Source organism: Elgaria multicarinata, chromosome 3 (assembly GCF_023053635.1).
Source record: "Elgaria multicarinata webbii isolate HBS135686 ecotype San Diego chromosome 3, rElgMul1.1.pri, whole genome shotgun sequence".
Lineage (NCBI taxonomy): Eukaryota > Metazoa > Chordata > Lepidosauria > Squamata > Anguidae > Elgaria > Elgaria multicarinata.
In genome coordinates, this window is record NC_086173.1 from 9,088,874 (window position 1) to 9,113,892 (window position 25,019).

At 46.7% G+C, this 25,019-nt stretch overlaps 1 protein-coding gene across 2 annotated transcripts in view; it reads left to right on the forward strand.

The window, feature by feature from the left end:
- The first annotated feature begins 212 nt into the window (after positions 1-212).
- Positions 213-25,019, forward strand: part of LOC134394089 (keratin, type II cytoskeletal 8-like) — a 241,505-nt gene continuing 216,698 nt past the window's right edge. For both annotated transcript variants that reach the window (XR_010025162.1, XM_063119254.1), the window contains exons 1-8: positions 213-648; positions 7,497-7,705; positions 16,590-16,650; positions 16,996-17,091; positions 18,760-18,924; positions 21,873-21,998; positions 23,577-23,797; positions 24,423-24,478. Coding sequence is in view for 1 of the 2 variants with exons in the window: in XM_063119254.1 (XP_062975324.1) it covers positions 328-648; positions 7,497-7,705; positions 16,590-16,650; positions 16,996-17,091; positions 18,760-18,924; positions 21,873-21,998; positions 23,577-23,797; positions 24,423-24,478 (1,255 nt within the window). In the remaining variant the exon portion in view is untranslated. The remainder of the gene's footprint in view (positions 649-7,496; positions 7,706-16,589; positions 16,651-16,995; positions 17,092-18,759; positions 18,925-21,872; positions 21,999-23,576; positions 23,798-24,422; positions 24,479-25,019) is intronic.

Here is a 25,019-nt window from a genome sequence, read left to right on the forward strand (position 1 = left end):
GGTATGTGTGTATGTTTCTCTTCCTGGCTTTTGATCAGTGTTCAGCTAGGAAAGAGTTAAATAGGTGCGGCATACCTGGGAAGGCAGGTATGGGCCTTTGGGGACCCATAGCTCCACCCTTTTGCTGCTGAAAAGCCACTCAGGTGTTTCAGCCCACTGAGCTGCAACGCCAGTCCCCTCCCCGCTGGCTCGGGTATATAACTCCGCACCCTCCCAGCCTAGCCTTCAGCCCTCTGCCTCCTTCCAGTGCCTGGCCAGCTCCTCTCTCTCATTCTCTCCCCCTCTCCTTTGACTGACAGCCTGCTGTAGGAAAGAAGCAATAAAGTCATGATGAAGCCCTACCGAAGCAGCTCCTCCGTCCGCAGCTTCAGCAGCCGCTCCTACACTCCAGGCCCCGTCAGCAGCTCCCGTATCAGCACCTCCTACGCCGCCTCCAGCTACGGGGGCAGCAGGCACGGAGCAGGTCTCGGGAGCAGCTTCCGAGGGTCATCCGGCGGCGGCATGGCTGGCATCACGGCCGTCACGGTGAACAAGAGCCTGCTGGCTCCGCTCAACTTGGAGATCGACCCCAACATCCAACAAGTGAGGACCAAGGAGAAGGAGGAGATCAAGAGCCTCAACAACAAATTTGCCAGCTTGATTGACAAGGTGAGTGGCTGACCTGTATTTTTGGGGGTGGTTGGAGAGCAGTGTCGGGGAGGCAAAGGAATGGGCAGTAGGTGTCAATGCGTCGTTGTTGTTATTTGTACAGCATCATCAGAGTATGACATAGGCAAAGTGGGCCAGGTCCCTGCCCTCAAGGGGCTTCCAAGTTATGATAATTAGGGAGGATTAGTGCAGGTGGAATGGAGGCAAGGCCAGAATGGGCCAGGCGAAATTGCGTGTGCTTAAGGCTTGGTTACACTTGGGAGTGATAAACTGGGGGTTGGCTGTCTGGCACCTTCCAGATGTTTGGGACTGCAATCCCCATCAGCCCCAGCCAGCATGGCTTTATGGGAGTTGTGGTCTGAAACGTCTGAAGAGCACCAAGCCATTGAATGGAAGGCCGACTCTCTGGAGGGGAAGCAAGTGACCCGGAGAATCTTCCTGTGACGATAAAGCGCCTGTACGTTTCGTGCCTCCTTTTACTGAGCTTCCGCCAGCTCAACTGTTCTGGATGGAGGAGCGGGTGGAGGTGGAGGCAAAGGAGTTTGCCAATCCAATGGGAGTGTTTGGTAGTGAAGGGGAGTTCACCTGGGAGGCCTTCTGCGTGCGCATGTGATCCAGGCAGAGGGAGAGAAATCCGAGTTCTGCTTGTAGGCACACACACACACCCTGCAACTAGTGGGGCGATCTGGGTTAGGAACCAGAGCAAGTGGAGGTGGTGTAAAAAGTCCCGGGCCTCCCCCCCCCTCCCCGTGAAAAGGGGAAAGCCAAGAAACTTGCTCTTGAGTGAGTGTGATCAGACCAGTCTGGTGAGCCGAAAGCTCCTCCTACAGGAGTGAGAGTTAAGGGCGAAATGAAAAGGCCCATCTAGTTTCCTGGTTAAGAGAGTGAGTGAGCGAGAGAGAGAGACCTTCCTGTCATGCTGAACGTTGCACCCCCATGCCCCTGGTTCCCCTTTCTGCAGAGATCGTGAGTCAAAGCACATGATCAGTTTGGTTTGCCAACATATGAGGCTTTTACACACACAAATGGGTGGAGGCGTTACGCTTCCAGCAGGTAGTAAGTGCTTGGATGTGGAGGGGGGAGAATGGGGAGGAGAAGACGCCACCCCCACCCCCACGCCCATGCCCCTAGAGCCCAGCCACTCCCGGCTTCCACTCTCCCTAATTGTAGCCAAGAGGTCAGGAAGGGGGTTGCAGGACTGTACGCCTTATCTCTGTACCTCTGGCCCCTTGGTTCCCAAGTTCCTCTGCACCTGTCATTTTGGCGAAGGGCGTTGCCTGCACTGCACTGAACCATGGTTGACACTGAACAAGATTCCCCTTGTAACCAGGCTGGCTTGCAAACCTGAGTGCACCTGGAACACGAGCCCTTTTCAGACATCCGTGTGGCTAGTGGTTCTCCTCTAGCTGTCTGGAATTTTGTGGGGGCTCCTATCTACCAACATTCTCAGTGGGGAAAGAGTGGGTTACTTGTGTACTTGTTGGTGGTTGTGGGGGAACAAAGAAGCATGCCCCGAACTTCTGTTCCCCACCCCACCCCTGGCTCCTAGCAGAACTCATCTAGTCCTCAGCAGGTGTGCAGGTGTCTTTGTAAAGAAGCCATTCTCTGCAATTGATGAGGACTGGATGGACTGATGTGGGTGTGATAGCACAGTGGCAGCTTCTCCTCCTTTGCCCTCACTTTCCCCTCTTTTGCCCTCACTGACCGGAGATGGGAGATGATGGAAAGCAAGCTTTTTATCAGTATTGCAGTGCGCTCTTAGGGCCCATTACCCTTTCCGTATCTTGCTTTTCGTGGGTTATTCCCAGCTTTCTATTCTGTATTATCCAAAAGCCCGCAACAGGTGTTGTTGCGTGTGCTCCAAGGCACACATGTGCAAGAGGGATGTAGTGTCACCGTCACGTCAATAGGATCCGAGGGCTGGGTCTGGCCTTACTCCCCAGAAAAGCCCTGTTGGAGGGAGCGCAGCAGACTTCCAGGGAATGTCAGTGGGAAGGCGTTCCCTAAAGTTTGGAGGACGGCGAATATTTGAAGAGGCTTCTGGTTAGCATTAACTATGGTTAACGTCACGGCAGACTTAACAATTAGCCACAGCCAAGGCCATTGGAGGCGTGTGTGTGAGTGTGTGTGTGTATGAGAGGGGGAGGGGGTTGGGGCTGGTGAGAAGCAGCTCAGGATCCTGTTCTCTTCACCATCATGAGGAATAGAAGGCCTCGGTCTGCACTGGATCGCTGCTGTCGATGCAGAGGGATAGAAGAGCCCATGAGGACGGGATGTGTGTCTTGCTGGCAGTGCAAGATCTGCATTCGAATTCCATGGATGGGCAGTGCCAGAATGGGGAGAGCCTCACTTCTGGCCCAATTTTTTGTGCAGCCCCTCTGTGTAGCCCAGCGATGGGCAAATTGTGGCCCTCCAAATGTTGTTGGGCTGCAGCTCCCTCCCTCCCCACCCCACAGGCTAGGCTGGCTAATGGGTGTTGTTGCAGTCCAACAACTTCTGTGGGGGACGCGCCTGATAGAGATAGCAAGATGGTTTTGTCTGCAGGGCCTTTGCCCCTTGCCCACTTCTGACATTCAAAAGGAACACCTGCGTTGCCTAGAACCCGCTTTTACACACGTGCTCCCCAATTCCCAGCAATGAGATGTGCCTGGGTTTCCAGCACTTATTTAGAGTTCACTTTCCTTGGAATAGGGGTGGGGGAACTGGCTTGGGAGCCAAATCCAGCCCTCTGGGGTTCCACAGATGGCCACACCCCCTTCCTCTGCCCCCCCCCCAACCACGGATCCTTTAGGGGGTTTCCTAGCTTTCGTGCAATCCCCCCCCCCATTCTAAAAGGTAGAAATGCCTCTACCAAGGCTTGCTTCTGGCAGGAACAGCTTTAAGCTAGCCTATGCTTGTGTGGTTTGTGTTTTCGGCCCTGTTCCCTTATGCTTTTTGGCCTTGCCCCTTCAGCCACTGGAGGCTCTTATTTCAGTGGGGCTGTGAATCCACTCTGGGTTTTAGTCAGAATCAGCCAGACCTCTAAAGAAGCTATCCAAGGTGTTAAACCTATTTTGGGGTTTGGGTTCAGCACCTTGGATAGTTCTTTTGAGAGTTCTGACTGAAACCTGGAGCGGATTCTTCGCCCTGCTGACATCAAAGCCTCCAGCCTCCACTGCCTTCAGCCCTGCCCACCCCCTGGAATGTGGGTCCTGAGTTTTTCTCCAAAATTGAATTCCAGAAAGAGGTCCCGCCCTCATACCTTAGAAGGCGACCACTGGAGACTTCTGGCATTTCTGTGATAAAAGGTTTATTTACGCATTTATTCAGGCTGAGCAAGTGATGAGGGTCCACAGCGTTAACACATCAACAGATTCCTGTTCCTCATCCTATTTTTAGGGGAACCCATATTAATCTCATAGGATTCCTTTCAGAGAACAAAGTCATTTCTCTGCCTCCTTTTTAGTTCCAGCAAAGACTGATTTCCTGCTACACTACCTATTTTGCTGGCTTCTATTGTCCTTACAGACCCCTGAATTAACACATTCCTTAAGGAGGGGGTGTGGAGAGAGGAAGTTTAGTCTCCTTTGACTATCTCTGAGGACAGCAACTTGTCAGCTGATCTCCATAACAGTAGGGAATCTGCCGGGCTAAACTTGCCCTGACAATCCTACGCATGTTTAGCCATCTCTCAGCATTCCCCAGCCAGAAAAAAGTCCTACATCTCTCAGCATTCCCCAGCCAGAAAAAAGTCCTACATCTCCCAGCATTCCCCAGCCAGAAAAAAACTCCTACATCTCCCAGCATTCCCCAGCCAGAAAAAAACTCCTACATCTCCCAGCATTCCCCAGCCAGGAAAAGGTCCTACATCTCCCAGCATTCCCCAGCCAGAAAAAGGTCCTACATCTCCCAGCATTCCCCAGCCAGAAAAAGGTCCTACATCTCCCAGCATTCCCCAGCCAGAAAAAGGTCCTACATTTCCCAGCATTCCCCAGCCAGAAAAAGGTCCTACATCTCCTAGCATTCCCCAGCCAGAAAAAAAGTCCTACATCTCCCAGCATTCCCCAGCCAGAAAAAAGTCCTACATCTCCCAGCATTCCCCAGCCAGAAAAAAGTCCTACATCTCCCAGCATTCCCCAGCCAGAAAAAAAGTCCTACATCTCCCAGCATTCCCCAGCCAGAAAAAAAGTCCTACATCTCCCAGCATTCCCCAGCCAGAAAAAAGTCCTGCATCTCCCAGTAATGCTGGGAGATGTAGGACTTTTTTCCAATCTAAACATACATAGTTTTGTGCGCACTTATTCTCTTTTCACAACCACAGACTCGCAGGGTTGAGGGACTACTTGTAAGATCATTTAGAATACTCCTCTCCCATCTCTACAATACTTTCAGTTCAATATTATATATTTGATATATTTATAACCCTCTTTTTCCTCCAAGAACCCCAAATCAGTTTACATGATCTTCCTTCTCTCCATTTTATTCTCCCAACAACCCTGTGAAGTAGGTTAAGCTGAGTGTCTGTTCATGGCTGAGCGGGTCTCCCCAGTCCAACACACTGCCTCACCATCCATACTGGAGCTTAGTCTCTTTAGTAATAGAGGCCCAGTGCAAACCAGACCAGAGTGAGAAAATGGGGAGCATGAAGAGGTCAGGTGTGGTGCTTACCTGTGCGCCATGTGGCAGCTCTGTGGAGCCAGAAGCGATTTCTGTAATTATTATGATTAATTATGATTAATAGTAGGAGTCTCTAATAGGTCCACGTCCAATTAGTTTACACAATGCTACAGCTTCAGGTGATTCTTGATCTAACCCTATGGCTTACAGATACATGGTGAGTGACTAATACTGCATCCACTGCTTTTGGATATTTTTTGCAGTTGCTGGAGTGTGATAAATTGCCTCACCCTAAAAAGAACAAGTCCTCCATGTGATTAGAGACAATCCACTCAGTGGTGTACATGTGTATGAGTGTTTTTTTAAAAAACAGCATCTTAAATGAATAGGGAGCTGGGCTGGTTGTCCTTCGGAAGTGCGCTCTGCACATCCTCAAAGGCACTCTCCCCATTGCTCTTGCTTACCCATCTTGCAAGGCTGTTGCGGTCTGCCATTAAAAACCGGTTCCAGCTTTAAGTTTTGGTTAGCCATACCTGCAATTGAGCACTGCCCATGTACATTATAATTTCCTCCTTTTCTGGCTTGTGACACTCTGCGCTAGCTCAGGCTGGGAACAGGTACTAGTTCAAGGCAGAGTGAAAGAGGGATTGCTGCTTGTGGTTGTATGTGTTTGCTTCTGTTAAAGAGGATCAGCAGATTTTTGTATTGCTTCAAAAACCTGTTTGATCAGAGCGGTGGGTTCATTGAAATATATCTGTTTACCATGGGAGGCTAAACTTCTCTCAGAACTCCATTGTTAACATCCTGTCACTTGGAGAAGGTTTGGGCAGAAGGTCATTCTCCAGACATTTTGGACTTCAACTGCCATAAGTATCTGCCCAGGATAGCCAATGGCCAGGAATGTTGGGAGTTGAAGTCCAGAACATCTGGAAATCTACCTTCTGCCCATCCCTGACTTAAAGCATGCACATCTACCCCATACACGTAAAGCTGATTCAGTAGTCATTTCTCTGCAGGGAATTCTGGGAACCGTAGTTGTGTGAGAGTGGGGCAATGGATCTGTAAGAGAGAATCGAATCCTCCACTTCTCTTTCTCTCTCCGAAATGTATCGGCTAGAGAGGCAACAGGAGAAAGGAGGAATTCTAAGAGAGTGGTTATTGCATTTCATAGGTGGCAGTGGTCAGTTTTGGATTCCAGGATTCTGGCATTTTGAGCTACCCTCTGTGGAAACAAATGCTGCTTTATTTATTACTTGTTTCATTGCTATCCCGCTTTTCCACCTCAAAATGGCGTTCCAGGCAGGTAACAGTCATAGGACCAAGATTAAAATGAATAAATTAAAAACACAATTAGAAACACAACGATGAAAGATATTAACTGCACTGTTGCTGAGGTTGGAAAGGGTTTAAGGGCAGTCAGTATCTAAGTGTACAGAGTGGTTTTCCATTTCAAAGGGAACTTTAAAAAAAAAATGGAATGGGCACAATATTTCTGATTATGTACAGAATATCTCACTCTTCAGCCAGGAAGCACTTTCACATAAATCAAAGGCTGAGTTCCTCTGAGCCTGTACAGAGTGCCTCCTTTAAAGCAGCCTTCCCCAACCTGGTAGCCTCCAAATGTTTTGGACTTCATATCCCACCAGCCTCAGCAGCATGGCCTATGGTCAGGAATGCTGGGAATTGTTGTCCAAAACATCCCGAGGGCACCAGGTTGGGGACGGGGCTGTTCTAAAGGATAACATTGTTTGTCTTTTTAGTAAAATAATTTTGTAGGAAGTGGAGTAATTCTCCTATCGCACTTGATGAAAATTCAGCAAAACAATGGGGCCCGAGTAGACGCTGATTGGAAAGAATCTGCGAGAGATGAGTCATGCAGAGAGGCAGCAGGCAGCCTCTTCAGTGGATGGAGTAGACAACCTGGTGCCTTTTAGAATACAGCTCCCATCACCCCCAGCCAGTATGCCCAGTCCTAAAGAATTATGGGAGTTGCAGTCCAAAAGTTGCCTACCGCTAATGCAGTCCTCTTGAAACCCACCAATGTGTCCCCGTGCAGAATCTGGGAATTACCGGCCTGCTCCATTTGCCGCTAGCAGAAGCTGCAAATTTGCAAGCGGCTGTGATGCTAATGATGCCAAAGGCGATGCCATTTCTGCTTGCGGTGAAACAGACGAGCTAGATCTCCCTCTTATATAAATGGGAAGCTCCGTGGACCACTGAATTGGATGGAATACTTTCTGTCGTCCCTGCAGGTTCGCTTCCTGGAGCAGCAGAATAAGATGCTGGATACCAAATGGAGCCTCCTGCAGAACCAGAAGACCACCCGGAGCAACATGGACAGCATGTTCGAGGCCTACATCAACAACCTGCGTCGGCAGCTGGACGGCTTGGGCCAGGAGAGAGTGAGGCTGGATGCGGAGCTGGCTAACATGCAAGGCCTTGTGGAAGAATTCAAGACGAAGTGAGTGGCTGGGGAGGGGGGAACTGGAATGACGCTTCCACTATCTTATCTCGCTCCTGGTAAATAGCACTAATCTAAGCCTCCCTGCCCCGTTCTATTGTCCAGCCTGTGGAAATTCCATGCCCTGGAATCTGGTGCAGTAAACGACCTCCTGAAATGATTACATTCTTCTTTTTAAAGAATGAAGTTACTAGCCCTCACCGCTATTGTGAATCCCTTCTTTAAAGTAGGTGGTAATAGCGTAAGTCCTGTTTCCCTTATTATGCCTTTTGCTGCCCTGGTGTCTGATTCATGCAGATGTAATGGAACAAATATCCTTGGGCATTTCCACACCACAGACTTAAACCGGTTTAATAATTCTTCCCTCTCCCCGGGGAATTTTGAGGCCTGTGTTTTGCAGTCAAACCAAGTCTCAGCACCCTACAGTTCCCAGGATTCTGGAAGGAAGTTAAACTAGTCCAACACTGATGCAACTTTGTGATGTAGATATGCCCTTTATCATGTCTAGTGCTAGCCAGGTTCTCCACTAAGTCTGCAATCCTGTGCCCACTTCCCTGGAAGTAAGGCCCATTGAGCTTGATGGGGCTTACTTCTGAGTAGACATGTACAGGACTGTACTGTTGTGAAGGAACCTGATCAGGTTTACGGTTGATTGGTGCAATAGTATAATTCAGCCTTCCCAAACCTGGTACTCTCCAGATGTGTTGGATAGCACAACTCAGCATGGACTAATAGTTAACGCAGTTCTGATCCTAATCCACACCACAGTTGATTATTGTCCTGTTGTGTGGGGAGTGCCCCCCTAGATAAACAACTGTTGAGTCACCCCCACATTGACTTATCATGTTGTCTGAACATGGTTTTCCCACCACTTCTTCCATCCTTTTCTAGTTTGGTAGAACTAGGGTATGTCTGTCTGGAAGCACCCAGAGAGAGAGAGAAAGAGAGAGACAGGGAAAGAAAGAGACCCCAAGTCTGGGAAAACACTGTGGAAAAGGGGGGATGCTGCAGAATAAGGGAGATAGATGGGAATGGGCCCCCCTCTTTCTGACTCCTCACTCTGAAATTTAACTCCTTCCTCTGAGGACCTTGAGAAGGAGGCAAAAACTTTGATATGCTGAGTCTTCTGTAGTGGGGTGGGGTGGGGGTCCGTTAGATGTCAGTCTATTTCACTGACTCCAAAATGTGGTAATGGTAGGTGAAGGGAATTGGCCCCAGTAAGGAGGTGGAAGAAAGAGAGGCGAGCTCTGGTGCTGTGTGTGAATAAACAATGAACGTTTTATTTTTGAAACGATATAAAAACGCTCGACATTTCGGATTCAGAAGAATCCTTCCTCAGGAGCTAAAACAAATAGATTACAAAACCATTATTTAATACAAAAGAAAAAGAACAAGAACAACACCCATACAAATATAATTGAAAATTTGGATATCTATAATATAGTTTTTCATTCTGGCAGCTATAATGACCTTCATGACCTCGGATTTTGTGGCTCTGTCTATAACTGGTTGGCCTCCTATCTAGCGGGTCGCTCTTTCAGTGTGTTGGCTAATGGCAGCTCGTCTTCTTCTTTTCCCCTTTCAGTAGGAGTTCCGCAAGGCTCGGTGCTTGGCCCGTTGTTGTTTTCTTTATACATGTTGCCCTTGGGTAATCTTATTCAATCTCATGGCCTCCAATATCACCTGTATGCCGATGATACACAATTATATCTTTCATCTCCGGATCTTTCTCCTGATGTTCATGATCGTATCTCGGCATGTCTTTCAGATATCTCAGCTTGGTTGCTTCACCGTCGTTTGAAACTTAATATGGCAAAGACTGAATTGCTTGTTTTTCCTCCTAAACCTTCTCCTCATCTCTCATTCTCTCCACTGTCAATAATGTTACTCTTACTCCAGTCAAGGAAGCTTGTAGTCTTGGCTTTATATTTGATTCCTCGCTCTCCTTTATTCCTCATATTGAGACAGTAGCTAAATCCTGTCGTTTTTTTCCTGTATAATATTGCCAGGATTCGACCATTTTTGTCTGTCTCTTCTGCCAAGACTCTTGTTCATGCATTGGTTATTTCTCGGTTGGACTACTGCAACCTTCTTCTCACTGGCCTTCCTTCTTCTCACATCAGTTCGTTGGTTTCTGTTCACCACTCTGCTGCTAAGATCATCTTCTTGGCTCGCCGCTCTGACCATGTTACTCCACTTCTGAATAGGGGTGTGCACGGACCCCCCGCTCCGCTTCACTTGCAGATCCGCCATTTTTCGGAGCGGGTCGCTCCGCCCCGCCCCCGCTCCGCCCACTTCCGCTCCGCTCCGCCCGGAGCTCCGGATCGGATCCGGAGCTCCGTTTTTGCCCCCCCATAGGCTTGCATTGAAAGCTAAAAAAGTAAACAACTTTTTTTCCGTTGAAGTTAGAAACCTCACGTTTGGCACCATGACACCTCATGGGCGTATACACACACACGCCAAGTTTCAAGGCAATCCCATCATCCCCTGATTTTTGGCGAATTTTTGAAAATCGGGCACCCCATTCACACCCCTTGGGATAGCTCCGTCAATTTGCATGTTACAAACCTCAAACTCGGCACCAGGGCAGCTTATCCATGTGTCCACATGCACGCCAAGTTGCAAGCAAATCCCATCATCCCCTGATTTTTGGCGCGGCTCTACCCTCTAACGCACCTCCCATAACCCTAATTCACACCCCTTTAGATAGCTCCGTCAATTTGCACGTTAGAAACCTCAAACTCAGCACCATGATAGCTTATCCACGTGTCCACATGCACGCCAAGTTTCAAGGCAATCCCATCATCCCCTGATTTTTGGGGAATTTATGAAAATCGGGCACCCCATTCACACCCCTTGGGATAGCTCCGTCAATTTGCATGTTAGAAACCTCAAACTCGGCACCAGGAGAGCTTATCCATGTGTCCACATGCACGCCAAGTTGCAAGCAAATCCCATCATCCCCTGATTTTTGGCATGGCTTAACTCACCCCAAATTGTCCCATTCTACAACTACGTCAATTTGCACGTTAGAAACCTCAAACTCAGCACCATGATAGCTTATCCACGTGTCCACATGCACGCCAAGTTTCAAGGCAATCCCATCATCCCCTGATTTTTGGGGAATTTATGAAAATCGGGCACCCCATTCACACCCCTTGGGATAGCTCCGTCAATTTGCATGTTAGAAACCTCAAACTCGGCACCAGGAGAGCTTATCCATGTGTCCACATGCACGCCAAGTTGCAAGCAAATCCCATCATCCCCTGATTTTTGGCGCGGCTTAAACTTTTTAACTCACCCCAAATCAAGTCCCATTCTACAACTACGTCAATTTGCACGTTAGAAACCTATCCTTTGGTCCCATGACAGCTTACCCATGTGTCCCCATGGACACCAAGTTTCAAGGCAATCCCATCATCCCCTGATGTTAGGGGAACTTTTGAAATTTGAACACTCCAGTATGTCAGGGATTTAAAGTTGCAATTGCAGACAGCTCAATGGGGCCAGTTCCAAGGCAATCCCAACATGCCACGAGATAACCCTAAATCTTCTGGCACATTTGAAAAAGGGATTATTGAATTTGATAAAGTCTAAGTGAGCGCAGGAAGGACTTCTCCCCTTAGTCAAAGCAAGACACATACACCATCGCTGCAAGGCGGGAAGGGGAGAATTATTATTATTATTATTATTTATTTATATAGCACCATCAATGGAAAGCAGGCAGGCAGCATGCATTGTAGTGCCGCAAGGATGGCTTGAGCACTAACGCATAGCAAACCAACCCATAAGTGGGCGCAAAGTGAGGCAAAGATGGCTGGTTGTTTCTTTCTAAGCCAGCAGTTACGCCTTGAGGGGCACAGAGGAGGACGATTGGGAGCAAACCAGGCACCAGGCGGGCAGAGAGGCAGGCAGAGTAGGCGAGGAGTCAGTCCTGGCAGATGCCCCACCACAGCAGCACCCCGGGGGAGGCGGGCAGGCAGGCAGGCAGGCTGCGGGCATTTCTGGGGGCACAAGGAAGTGATGGCTGGTTTCTAAGCCAGCATTGCAGTTAGTCACGCATTGCAAACGCAAACCATCCCAGCGAGTCGGTCACCGAGGAGGACAGGCTAGCAGAGGGGCAGGCAGAGTGACATGTCATAGATCTAGTATTGGGGAGGAGTCAGTCCCGGCAGATGCCCCAACACAGTAGCACCCTGGGTGGGCATTGGAAAACGCCATCTTGTGGGTCAATACTTCCCCCACCCCATGTCCTGCAGGGTTGCCTGCCTAACCCTTGTGGGGATGGGAGATGGAGAGCTTAGAGTGGCAGTGCCAGCAGCAGCCTTCGGCTTTCCCCTGGAACCAGTCGCCTTGCCCGCCTCTTTCCCCAGCAAGATCGCCTGGTGCTGCCTATGAAGATGCATCTTCATGCTGCTGGTTCCATAATGCCCTGTCGATGAACCCCTGCTTAGGCTGAGTTTGCAGTGGCGACAGACAGCAAAGCGGGGATCCGCTCCCAACTCAAAGTGGTCCCACACGATGCTTGTCTTTCGTTTCTGTGGTGACACCACCAATTGCCCGCCTGAGCTCTCTGGTGTTGCCACAGAAACAGGGGTGTGGGATGAGACTGGGGAGAGAGCCTCGGCCTGCTGCTGCTCCTCCTCAGCCCCCACATCCTGGAGGCCCACCGCCTCCTCCTCCTCCCCCCCCTCCACTGTGCTGAGGACCTCGTCTAGGTCCATCAGCGGGCTCGTGGGCTGAAAGGAGAATGAAGGAGTTGGGGATACTCCTCCTCCTCTAATGGCACTGCTGCCACGTGCCTCTTGCAAACGGGCACTTTTCCCATTCCCACCCTCAAAAAGAGAACGCCGGGCACAAGTTGCAGAAGAGAGTGGCTCTGCCTGCTGCTTGTCCTGCTTCTGTTTTGGAGCAGTCAGCCAAGGAGTTGCCCGTTTGAGTTTCACAGGAGGAGAGGAAGCCCTGCTGGCAGACTGAGCCTTGCTGCTTTCAGCACGCCTGCTTTCTCTTTTCATGATGACTAACAAAATATTAATACTACTAATACTATGTATAAGGTACTACTAAGAATATGTATAAGAAGAATATAATATGTTTAAATGTAGGGAAATGGGACAAGAACAATAAAATATACTACTACTAATATGTATGAGAATATACTACTAAGAATATCTACAAGAATATAATAATATGTTTTAGAATATTACTAATAAATGTAGGGAAATGGGACAAGAAATGGGACAACCACTACTATAAGAAGAACAAAATATGAATACTACTACTAATATGTATGAGAATGTATACTAATAGACTACTAAGACTATGTCAAAGAATATAATAATAATATGTTTAAGAATAGGGAAATGGTGTGCGTATGCTTTCCCCAAAATGCTCAATCTGTGGCTGCCTGTTGAACTTGACAAAAGCAGCCCACTCCGTCGAAGTTACACAGAGAAGAAAAAGAGAATCCAATTTTTTTGGTATATTTGGTATATAGAAGATAGAAGGAAACACAATCAGGATTTAAGAGAGGGGAGGGGGAAAAAGAACCAACCACTACTATAAGAAGAACAAAATATGAATACTAATATAATATGTATGAGAATATATACTAATGGACTATGTGAAAGAATATAATAAAATATGTTTAAGAATATAAATGTAGGGAAATGGGACAAAAAGTGTGTGTATGCTTTCAAAAGAAAGCTTTCACAAAAGCAGAACAGTCAGGCTTTAATACAGGGAAGGGGGGGGCAACCAACCCAACCACACACTCCAAAATTCAAAAATAAAGTTTATATTAAATCAAAGTAAGGGGAAAACACAGGGCAAACTAAGCTACAAGTCAGAAAGAAGCAAACAAACACACACACGCGCCAAACTAAACCTATATTAAATTAATCTATCTCCAAAGCAGGAGCACTAGCTAAGTAAGTGTTCCCTCCACGAACGCCAACCCACAAAGAGACACAAAACAGAAAGTTCTCAGGGTGGGTCTGCCTTAGTCCCCCCTCCAACGCTGGGATTGGAGGAGGATGCTTTCTGAGGAGATGAATTCTCATCAGGATTGGGAGTTGAATGTGCCTGTCATCGCTTCCAAAAAAATAATAATAATAATAAAAAAAAACCCAAACCCCGATTTTTAAAAAAATATTGCACGTGAACCACAGCACGCAGAAAGTTGAGAGTGGTCTCAAAATGACCCCCATCCACGACTCTCTGTGCACAAGAATTTTCAGAACGATAGCTTAAACCCCCCCCAGTTATCCCCGATTCTTTCCCTCAATGCAATCCTATGGGCGAAAAGCCGAAACGCCGTTTGAGCCCTGCGGTTGACCCGATTTTTAAAAAAATATTGCACGTGAACCACAGCACGCAGAAAGTTGAGAGTGGTCTCAAAATGACCCCCATCCACGACTCTCTGTGCACAAGAATTTTCAGAACGATAGCTTAAACCCCCCCCCAGTTATCCCCGATTCTTTCCCTCAATGCAATCCTATGGGCGAAAAGCCGAAACGCAGTTTGAGCCCCGCGGTTGACCCGATTTTTAAAAAAATATTGCACGTGAACCACAGCACGCAGAGAGGTGAGAGTGGTCTCAAAATGACCCCCATCCACGACTCTCTGTGCACAAGAATTTCCAGAACGATAGCTTCAAAAACAACGTAGTTATGCGCGATTATTTGCCGCAATGCAATCCTATGGCGAAATGTTTTCAAGATGGCGACCGGAGCGCTCCGACTGAACTCGGAGCTCCGAAAAATGGTCGCTTCTCTTCGCCTTGCTTCTAGGGGGTCCGCGGTCCGCTCCTACTCCGCCTCTGGGTAAGGCGGAGCAGGCCAATCCGCTACTGCTTCTACGCTCCTAATCGGAGCGGAGCACATCCCTACTTCTGAAATCTCTTCATTGGCTTCCAATTCACTTCAGAATCCAATATAAACTTCTCCTGTTGACCTACAAAGCTTTTCACTGTCTAGCTCCTTCCTATCTTTCCTCTCTCATCTCACACTATTGCCCCGCTCGTGCTCTTTGCTCCTCTGATGCCATGTTTCTCACCTGCCCAAGGGTCTCTACTTCCCTTGCTCGGCTTCGTCCATTTTCTTCTGCTGCCCCTTACGCCCCTTACTCTTCCAGAACATTTGAGAACTACAAGTTCAATCGCAGCTTTTAAAGCTCAGCTAAAAAAATTTCTTTTTCCTAAAGCTTTTAAAACTTGATTTTGTTCTGACTTTTATACTGTTAGTTTTACCCTACCCTGTGCCTGTTTGGTGCATTCTCTTCCCCTCCTTATTGTTTTATTATGATTTTATTAGAATGTAAGCCTATGCGGCAGGGTCTTGCTATTTTATTGTTTTACTCTGTACAGCACCATGTACATTGATGGCGCTATATAAATAAATAAAAATAATAATAATGTGCATATCTCTCTGTCTTGGCTCCTACTGAGCAAATTCTTAACTAAAGAACTTAATTGAAACATGGTTATCTACTGTCATTTATCTAAAAACTACATGTAGTATATTTAAGAAACAACTAATACACAACAAGTTGAAAATCATAAACTGCTCTTTTTCAAACAAAGTAGTACATCCTAGTACTTCTTTTAAACTGCTTCATTAGCTGTTAAGACCATAACATGAAATAAACTGAGGGAATCTAATTAGTTATACAGGAAAATCTGGCAACAAGATTAACATTACCAGTTACATATACATATTTTGACCATTGTTTATTTACACACAGCACCAGAGCTCACCTCTTTTTCTTCTACCTCCAAAATGTGGTAAGTCAGCTCTGCTAAGTTTGGGGACCTTCCTTCTCATTCTTCTGAGTGGGGGTCCTTGACGTCAGTCCCAAAGTCCTACCCTGAATACACCACAGAATACGTCCCTGTTTTCTGGTACCCACCCATGGCAAAGCACTGTCCCTGTTTTGCCTTTCCAGGGAGAGATTTTGCACGAAATGTTGTCAGTGTGAGTTACCTACAGCGCCTCTACTGATTATCTGAGCAGTGTCGGGGAGGGCTAACCCCTTTCTTCCAATGAGGATTGTTCCCACTGACAGGATTAAAACTCTTCCCTCTGTGATTCCTCACCTTCATGTTGCTCAGGTGATCAGCAGAGAACAGGTAAGCAGCAGGGAGAAAGAGGCTACAGACACGCCCGCTTTTCCCTGCTGTACAGCTGATCAGTGGGAGGAGATCTGGGCTACATGTGGCCTAGGGCAATGGGTTGCCTGTGGTGATCTAGAGATAGAAACCAACAGGATGTTTGTTGGAGACTATGCATATTGACTGGAGAATGTGCATATTGCCCAGAGAATGTACAAATCTTTTGGAGATATACATATTTCCAAAAGCCTGTTAGAGAATATGCATATTGTCTAGATAATGTGCAAATTCCCTGTTCATAAACAGATTATGTGCACATGCTTCATGAGGCATGGTGAATGTCTGCAATATTATTTGTTTATTTATTTATTTATAATACTTTTATACCACTTAATATATTTAAATCCCTACACAGTTCCCATCCCTAAGCTATCACACGTTGCACTTCCTGGGGACGAGTTATTTGTTATTTTGGGGCTAGAGGTTGAGGGTTAAGAATAGAATAGGTATAATAAAAATAGAAACAATGACTTCAGTGCTTTATTGAACACACACAAATCCATCTTGATGTCTTACTCCTGATGTATGGGGGCTGGTTGTGGTTACTCGGAAGGAAGGGTAGGCACTTTGCACATGCTCAAATGTAATGCCACCTTCATAGGTTTCCAGTAGAAGCTTTGGTACTGAAAGCATGTAACCCTGGTACTAATTAAGCCCTGCCTGGCTTATTTGTAGCTTGTAAATTAACTAATCCGCTTCCTCTCTCCCCAATAGGTATGAAGATGAAATCAACCATCGTACTGAGAAGGAGAATGAGTTTGTCCTTCTTAAAAAGGTAAGTGCGGGCCTGTCGGATTTCTAGGCTGCCGAGGTGTCTTCTTTTACAGAAAATGGGTCCTCTATTTGAAGAACAGCCAGAGGACTGTCCTCTCTTTGAAGATATCAAGAAAATTAACCATCAATTTCTATTTAAATTATAATCGCTATTTCTAAAATTGCATATAAACACGTAAATTAGCGTATACAAACTTAAGCAAATCATTGTTCTCTTTTTTTGGAGGGGTGATGCATTTCCTCTTTTCTTAGCGATTCGTCAGTGCAAGTTTCCTAGTTAATTATCATGTCTCTGGATGACCTTGTCGCAGCCTTTGGCATAGTGACTTTCTCTCTTTCTCCTTAGGATGTGGATGAGTCCTATATGAACAAGATTGAGCTGGAATCCCGCCTGGAATGCCTCACTGATGAGATCAACTTCCTGAGGTCACTGTACGATGAGGTAAAGGCAAGATTCAGCCTTATAAATACTCTTTGTCTCCTGGGAACGGAGGCAAGATGGTGCCCACTCTCCCATTCAATACACCAAAGCTGACCAGACTGGCAGTTGAATCTTACCTCAGCACTGGTGATGGGACAGTGTCTTCCATTGTCCCCTGAAAAGAGCAAGCTGGCTTGGGGCGGTGAGGGCATGGGATGACAGAGCAGGCCACACAGCAAACATTACTGTTGCTCTCCACTCCTCAGTATCTGCTGCCTGAGGCAGCCACCCCACTTTGTCTTTTGACAGGGCCGGCCCTGCCTGGGGAATATCAAAGAGCATCAACAAAGTAGGAAGCAGGGGTGCTTCTTTCCGTAGGCAGCCAGGACATTTTTTAAAATGCCCCGTCCAGATGCAGAGTGAAAAGATCATTTGAATTTCCCCAAATTTGCATGACTCTTGATGGCAAAAGCGTCCTTCCTGTCTGACTTTACATCCAATCTTCCTAACGCCAGACCTATTAAGTTCGCCACCTACTCTTTATCTGTGTGGACGGCTCAGACTGTGGGGGCAGTATCATTAAGTAATAAACCTATGACAAATAGAGTTCATCCATATTTTTGGAGTATGGGCAGAAGTATGAGTCTGAATAGATCTCAGTTGGGCCTGACTCCTGCTTGTTTGTTCGTTTGTTTGAAACAGTTTTAAGGAAAGAGAATAATAATGCCAAGTCTGCTTTCAAATAAAATTGCTTTCAAAGAAAAAGTAAAAATGAATTAATAGGGAAAGAACATAAGAAGAGCCCTGCTGGATCAGACCAACGGTCCATCTAGTCCAGCACTCTGTTCACACAGTGGCCAACTAGCCATTGACCAGGGATGAACAAGCAGGATGTGGTGCAACAGCACCCTCTCACCCATGTTCCCCAGCAACTGGTGCACACAGGCTCACTGCCTCGAATACTGGGGATAGCACACAACCATCAGGGCTAGTAGCCATTGATAGCCTTTGCCTCCAGGAATTTATCCACTCCCCTTTTAAAGCCATCCAAATTGGTGGCCATCACTACATCTTGTGGTAGTGAGTTCCATAATTTAACTATGTGCTGTGTGAAGAAGCTCTTCCTTTTATTTGTCCTGGATCTCCCACCAATCAGCTTCATGGGACGACCCCGGGTTCTAGTATTTTGAGAGAGGGAGAAAAATCCCTCTTTGGTGGGGGGACTTTATCAAAAGCCTTTTGGAAGTCCAAGTAAACAATGTCCACCAGATCACCCCTGTCTACATGTTTGCTGACACTCTCAAAGAATTCTAGTAGATTAGTGAGACTGGACTTGCCTTTGTGGAAGCCATGTTGATTCTTCTTCAGCAGGACCTGCCCTTCTATATGCTTACTAATCTTGTCTTAAATATTGCTTTCAACCAATTTACCTGGAACAGATGGCAAGCTAACTGGCCTGTAATTTCCTGGATTGTTTTGTAGACATATAATATGTTGTGTCATATAATGTGTCATATCCCCAAAATGACATTAGAGTGTAGGCTTATAAGGGGCTATAATGGCCCTTGGCCATTAGTGATCTAGTTTTCCATCTCCTCATTTAACACTGAAAACTATGCAAGCTCCAGCCTGTGTGCGGGTTGATCACCGAGAATTTAAAGAAACGCCTTTCATTTCTTTCCACTACAGGAGCTGCGAGTTCTGCAGTCTCAGATCAATGACACCTCTGTTGTCCTGTCCATGGACAACAACCGTAGCCTGGATTTGGATGGCATCATTGCTGAGGTCAAAGCGCAGTACGAAGAAATTGCAGCCAAGAGCCGTGCCGAGGCAGAGAACATGTACCAGATCAAGGTGAGTCTGTTGCTTGTACCTGTTTTCCTACAGGCCTAGCTGGGTTGGCTGGGTGGAGGCTGCCACTCATTCAACTTCCTGTAGGTTGTTCCTTTTTTAGCAGCTCCCTCCTTAATAGAAAGAAAACCTATCCAATTCTTTCTTTTTACCCATTATAGAATCATAGAACAGTAGAGTTGGAAGGGGTCTATAAGGCCATCAAGTCCAACCCCCTGCTCAATGCAGGAATGCACCTTAAAGCATACACGACAGATGGTTGTCCAGCTGCCTCTTGAATGCCCCTAGTGTGTTATAGCCCATGACCTCCCTAGGCAATTAGTTCCATTGTCGTACTGCTCTTAACAGTCAGGAAGTTTTTCCTGATGTCCAGCCGGAATCTGGCTTCCTGTAACTTGAGCCCATTATTCCGTGTCCTGCACTCTGGGAGGATCGAGAAGAGATCCTGGCCCTCCTCTGTGTGACAACCTTTCAAGTATTTGAAGAGTGTTATCATGTCTCCCCTCATCGTTGTTGATAATTATTTCTAATGAGAAATGAGATCTCAACGGACAGCCATAAGCTTCATGTGAGTGAGGAATCCTCGATTAAGGGTAGTGTATGGGAAGCTAGCGATTGCTTCCTAAAGCCAGGAAAGGGGTTGTCTTTCCAGCCCAAGGCTCAAATTCCATATTGGAAAAGCTCTTGGGGGCCACATTCCAGTGTTGGGTGGGGCTGAAAGCCAAAAGGGGTGGGGCCAAATGCAAAAGGGGGTGGGGCCAAAAATACCTGTATATTTCAGCTTAAAGCTCTTACTATCAGTAACCAAGCCTTAGAAGAGGCATTTCAACTTTCTTAAATGAGGTGTGGGGGGGGAATGCACAAAAGATGAGAAACCATGGAAAGACCAGCAGTTAGGGGGAAGGGGTGTGGCCATTTAGGAAACCCCAGAGGGCTAGATCTGTCCCCCGGGCCTGAGGTTGCCGATCCCTGTCCTAAAGAAACCAGAAGTGAGCGGAAATGTTGATTTCTGGAACTGAACAGATTAGCGGAATTCACCGAAGAGAGTTGCGCTGACCTGTCCCATTTCAGAAATGAGCATTTTGGCTTTTTTCCAGCATCGCTATCGGGAGCACTGGGCTCCTGTTGGGCCAATGGTGAGTCCCGCTGATGCGACCCAATCAGCGGAGTTGCAGGGGTGACTCTCAGTAGTGTTAGAGTTGGGGTTTGTGTGTGCGCGTGTGTGCCTGCTAAGAACTGCAATCTGGCATCTGCTGCATTAATCATCCTAACCTGGCACAGAACACTTTTTGTTTTGAGCCTTCTAAAGCACATCAGGTATATATTATCTCAATGACAGCAGGCCTAGCCGTATATTATGGTTATTTTCACGTGGTGGAGGGTGGGGCAAAGAGGTAATAACTTGCCTAAGGCCACCAAAGGAGAGTTCCTGGCTGAGGTGAAATTTACGAGGTATTTCCTAGCTCATCACTCACAGCCACTCCAGTATATTTTGAAAGAGCTGGAGATCCCTAGGAAGATTCCACGGGCAAATTATTGGTCACATCTATATTGTTCCAAGGATCTCAGGGGGTTGACCCTCTTGTACCCTTACAACAGTTCCCCTTTGGGGTAGGTTGTGGGGGTTGGCGAAGAGAGGGAGAGACTTGGCCACTGCCCACAGAATTTGAGTCCTGCTAGGCAGGGATTTAAACATAGGTCTCTGCTTTCTAAGTCCAGTAGTCGGGACATCAAAGAAGGGCTCATTTCAGGCTAGTGGTGGCCTACTTTTTTTTACTAGAAGACTGCAATTTACCCAGGTGGCGCCTGATTCAAAATGGCATGCGAACACAAATAGAAATCGACGAGTTCCTACAGATCAGGGATTCTAAGTGTCGAATTTAGACCTAAAAATTGATGGGATTAAACCATTAGGAGATAGAGATCCTTGCTGATCTACTGCAAATCACCCGGAGATCTAACAGTAGAGCCTGACCTACTTTCTACCTGCCCTTACTGTGTACCACATTCATTCTGCATGCTGAAGAGGTTGCTGACTTCTGCGGTGTACGTTTGTGTGTGTGGCATCTATATAAAGTAATCAATCAATTGATCTCAGGGGTGGGAAATGTGTGGCCTTCCAGATGTTGCTGGACTACAACTCCCATCAGCCATCACCATTAGCTATGCTGGCCAGGGCTGATGGGAACTGCAGTCTAACAACTTCTGGAGGGCCACATTCTCCATCCCTGATCTGTGGGTTGAATGCAATGTTAGTCTTAAGTCCTATATGCATTCCATTGGATCTATTCCAAGTCGGACTATCATTCGATGCAACCCTATCTTCTCAGTCTAAATCAGTCAAGAAATAACTCCACTGAATTCTTAATGTCCCTATTACTTGGGAACTCAGACAAATTAATCACCGAGCAAGTGGCCAAAGTTTTTGAACTTGGCCATTTCTATTAGATCCTCTATGATTACTTGTCTTTTTAATAGTTAAATGTACACTCAGTCCTTTTGTATGTAACTTTTGTTGGAATGGTCTATTGACTGCAATAAATTGTTGTTGTTGCCCTCTTATGTGCTTGTTCTTTTCTACATTCTCCTCTGTAGTTGTTAATTTCTATAAACAGTTTATTCATTTATTTATTTGAAAAGTTAATTCCCTATCTTTGGGGCATGCATCGTTGTAATAATATTGCATAAAACAAAATTAAAATGAACAGAGAGCTTCGGCTATTGGGCGGCATGAAAATGTAATAACTAACTAAATAAAATAAAATTATAAAATCAACAGAACATGCTGAACGGCAGAGTAAAGAGGCAGCATTCCCTCTGGATTGCTGCAAAGGTGTTTCCCTTCTTGTACCGTGTGATTCTTATGACTCCTGTCTTTGCTGTTAGTCACCTTCTTGCAAGGTGTTCCTAACGTGCATATAATGTTTGCCTCCTTTCTCTCCTCCCTGTAGTATGAAGAGCTCCAGACAGTGGCAGGCAAACATGGAGATGACCTCCGCAACACCAAGAATGAAATCAACGAGCTCAACCGGTTGGTCACACGGATACAGTCGGAAATCGATGGTCTGAAAGGCCAGGTCAGGAAGCAATGCGTGGCGCAAAGCCGGGCACTTGTTTCTTGTGGGTACAGCACCATCCATGTTCATAGTGCCCTTATATCATCACACATGCAAAAGAGTTGGGTCTCTGCCCCCACGGGACTTACAATCTATATTTGGATTAGGAGGGAGGCATGCAAGAGTAGCAAGCTTGGTTTCTATTGTGTTTGAGGAGTAGTATTATTCTTATTTTTAATTTTTAAAATATTTTTGCTTCTCATTTCCAAGGAAGTTAACAATAAAGTAACCATTAAAGAAAACCCCATCAACACTCCAGTCTGCAAACTTCAAAAAGACCAGCACCAAAAGCAGACATTAGCCCCCATTAAAAGAGCCAAAGAAATGGTTATTTATTACCCGGGCCAAGAGTCTGCTGAAAGCAGTGTCATCAACATCGTCATCATTTATTAGACTACTGACCATAATCCCCCCCCCAAAAAAAAAACATAACAGAAAGAGCCATGTTTCAGGTGCGAGAACAGCTAAGTTTGCCACCATTATTGATCTGATGTTAATAATAGCAACGTTCAAAAGCATAGCATGCCTTAAAGTTACGTTACCATTAAGTCATCCAAACAGAAAGCAAGCAGAAATCCGTCAGGGCATCCAGAGAAAGTAGCGCTAAAATAGAATGCAGCAATTGTTCCTCAGCTCCTTTATAAAAGATACAATAAAACAATGCATGAGAAATAGTCCGCTGGTCTTGACCGGCTCCCTAAAGGCAGAGAGGGAACTGACCAGATATTCAGTTGGCAGCAGGACAGGGAGGAAGGTCTTTAAAAAATCTTAGCATGTGAGTAGGTTTGTAGTGGCAGAGCCAGTCCTTCAGATATCCAGATCCCAAACCATTCAGGGCTTTCTTAAAAGCCAGACGATTGTGTGCAAATGAACCAGGATGTGTGTTTTGTTTTGTTTTCATTGGGCTTGGAAATGGATTGGCAACCAACAAAGGTGAAATAGTCCTGTGTGGTGCAGCTATGCTGGTAGTCCATTGTTTTGGTAGGAGCTGATGGGAGTTCCATCCTGCTGGATGGAGTGGAGGGGAGCTGTTGCCCAAAACATCTGGAGAGGGTGTGGGTTGGGGAAAGGCTGATATAATGAGATCAAAAGAATAGGCCACAATTTACTCCTGGGCAGTTGCATTCTGCACTGGCTGAAGTTTCCAAACACTCTTCAAAGGAGACACAGGGTTGGATCCAGAACCATTGTTCCTCCAGCAGAAGGACACCACTTGTGGCATAGGACTTCTGCATCTTCTCCATCCCCATGACATGGCCTCTAAATCTCTGGAGGTTTGAGGGATCCCATGAAGGAAACTTGGAGGCCACGGAGGAGAGGACCTGGAAGTCCTGTTCCGCAAGTGGTATCCTTCCGCTGGTAGAATGATGGCTCTGGATCCAAGCCAGGGACTTCTGGCTTCTGACATTTTCAGCGGTCATTCCCCCTTTTCAGTCCCAGCTGCCTGCCCCACTTTTGTAAAGAGCAAACCATTGGAGGCTCATCTTTCTCTCTTCATCCTCTTCCCTCCACCCACCCACCTTCCCCCCACAAACTCAGCATGCTAACTTGGAAGCCGCCATCGCGGAGGCCGAAGAACGCGGGGAAATGGCCGTCAAGGATGCCAGCAACAAGCTGTCTGAACTGGAGAGTGCCCTGCAGAGAGCCAAGCAAGACATGGCTCGTCAGCTGCGGGACTACCAGGAGCTGATGAATGTCAAGTTGGCCCTGGATATTGAGATCGCCACCTACAGGAAGCTGCTGGAAGGAGAGGAGAACAGGTGGGTACCAATTTGGCCAGGTTCTGGTGGCTGGGCAGGCTTTGGCCTTGCGGCATCTTCTTTGTTGTAGAACCCGGGGATCCATCGACCAGAGCTTGGTGCAAAAGACAGTGTCTGAGTTCCAGACTTTGGAACAATGTCACTTCATGTATTTTAATGTCATGGGACTTAGGTTAAAATCCCAAGACTTCAGTGGGTCTGCTCTGACTTAAATTTAAAGAATTCTGAGCCCAGGGATGTTGTTTTGAGTACTAGCACTAAAGGGAGCTCACAGCGCTTCCTTACAAAACCTCTCTCCTGAATTACCCCCAAGTGTTCTTCATTTCAGCAGAAGGATTTGGGAAGGGGGGCGGGCAGTGAGGGGCTCATTTTGTTGTTGCCATTGTTAAGGAATTGGGAATCTGGAATCCTCAGCGATCTGTTACAAATCGCCCAGTGATCTATCAGTAAATGCACTGACCTTCTTCCCATGCCTGCTCCAGATAGTGCTCCTGCAGCAGTTAGGGTCAGTGGTACATCAGTGAACTGTTCGACGTCTGTGCTGACAGCGGTCTTTGTTTTCATCACTTATATTTTGCCATTCCTCAACAGTAATTTGTTTTCCCCCCTCTCCCACCCTCGATAGGCTGGAGTCCGGGATGCAGAACATGAGCATTCAGACCAAAACAACTGGCTATTCGGGTAAGCAAACGTTGCACTATGTTGAAAGAGAGACATGGGATTGAACTCACAGGGCCGTGTTTGAGGCACAAAAAGTGAGGGCAGCATGAAAAGAAAATGATTAAATCAACTTGCATGTAGGTTATATTACTACGTTTACTAGGTGGTCCCTTTGTTTTGGTGGCTTTACAATTTCCCCCGGTATAGTTGCCAAGTGACCAGGGAAATGGGAAAAAAATTGGCCTGCTCCCATTCTTTCAGCAATAGCTCGATTTGCACAAATCAGAAGGTGGAGATTTTCATGGCATGGAGTGAAATTATCACTCGCTCATACCTGTAGCTCAAGCTGTGTCCGAGCAAGGGCCTGGGCTGCGGAGAGGCACCACTTTAACTGGATGGTCGGGACATTACATAGAAGATGCTGCCTGTTGTTCTGGGATCTCCAGTATTCGAGGCAGTAAGCCTGTGTGCACCAGTTGCTGGGGAACATGGGTGGGAGGGTGCTGTTGTACCATGTCCTGCTTGTTCATCCCTGGTTGACAGCTGGTTGGCCACTGTGTGA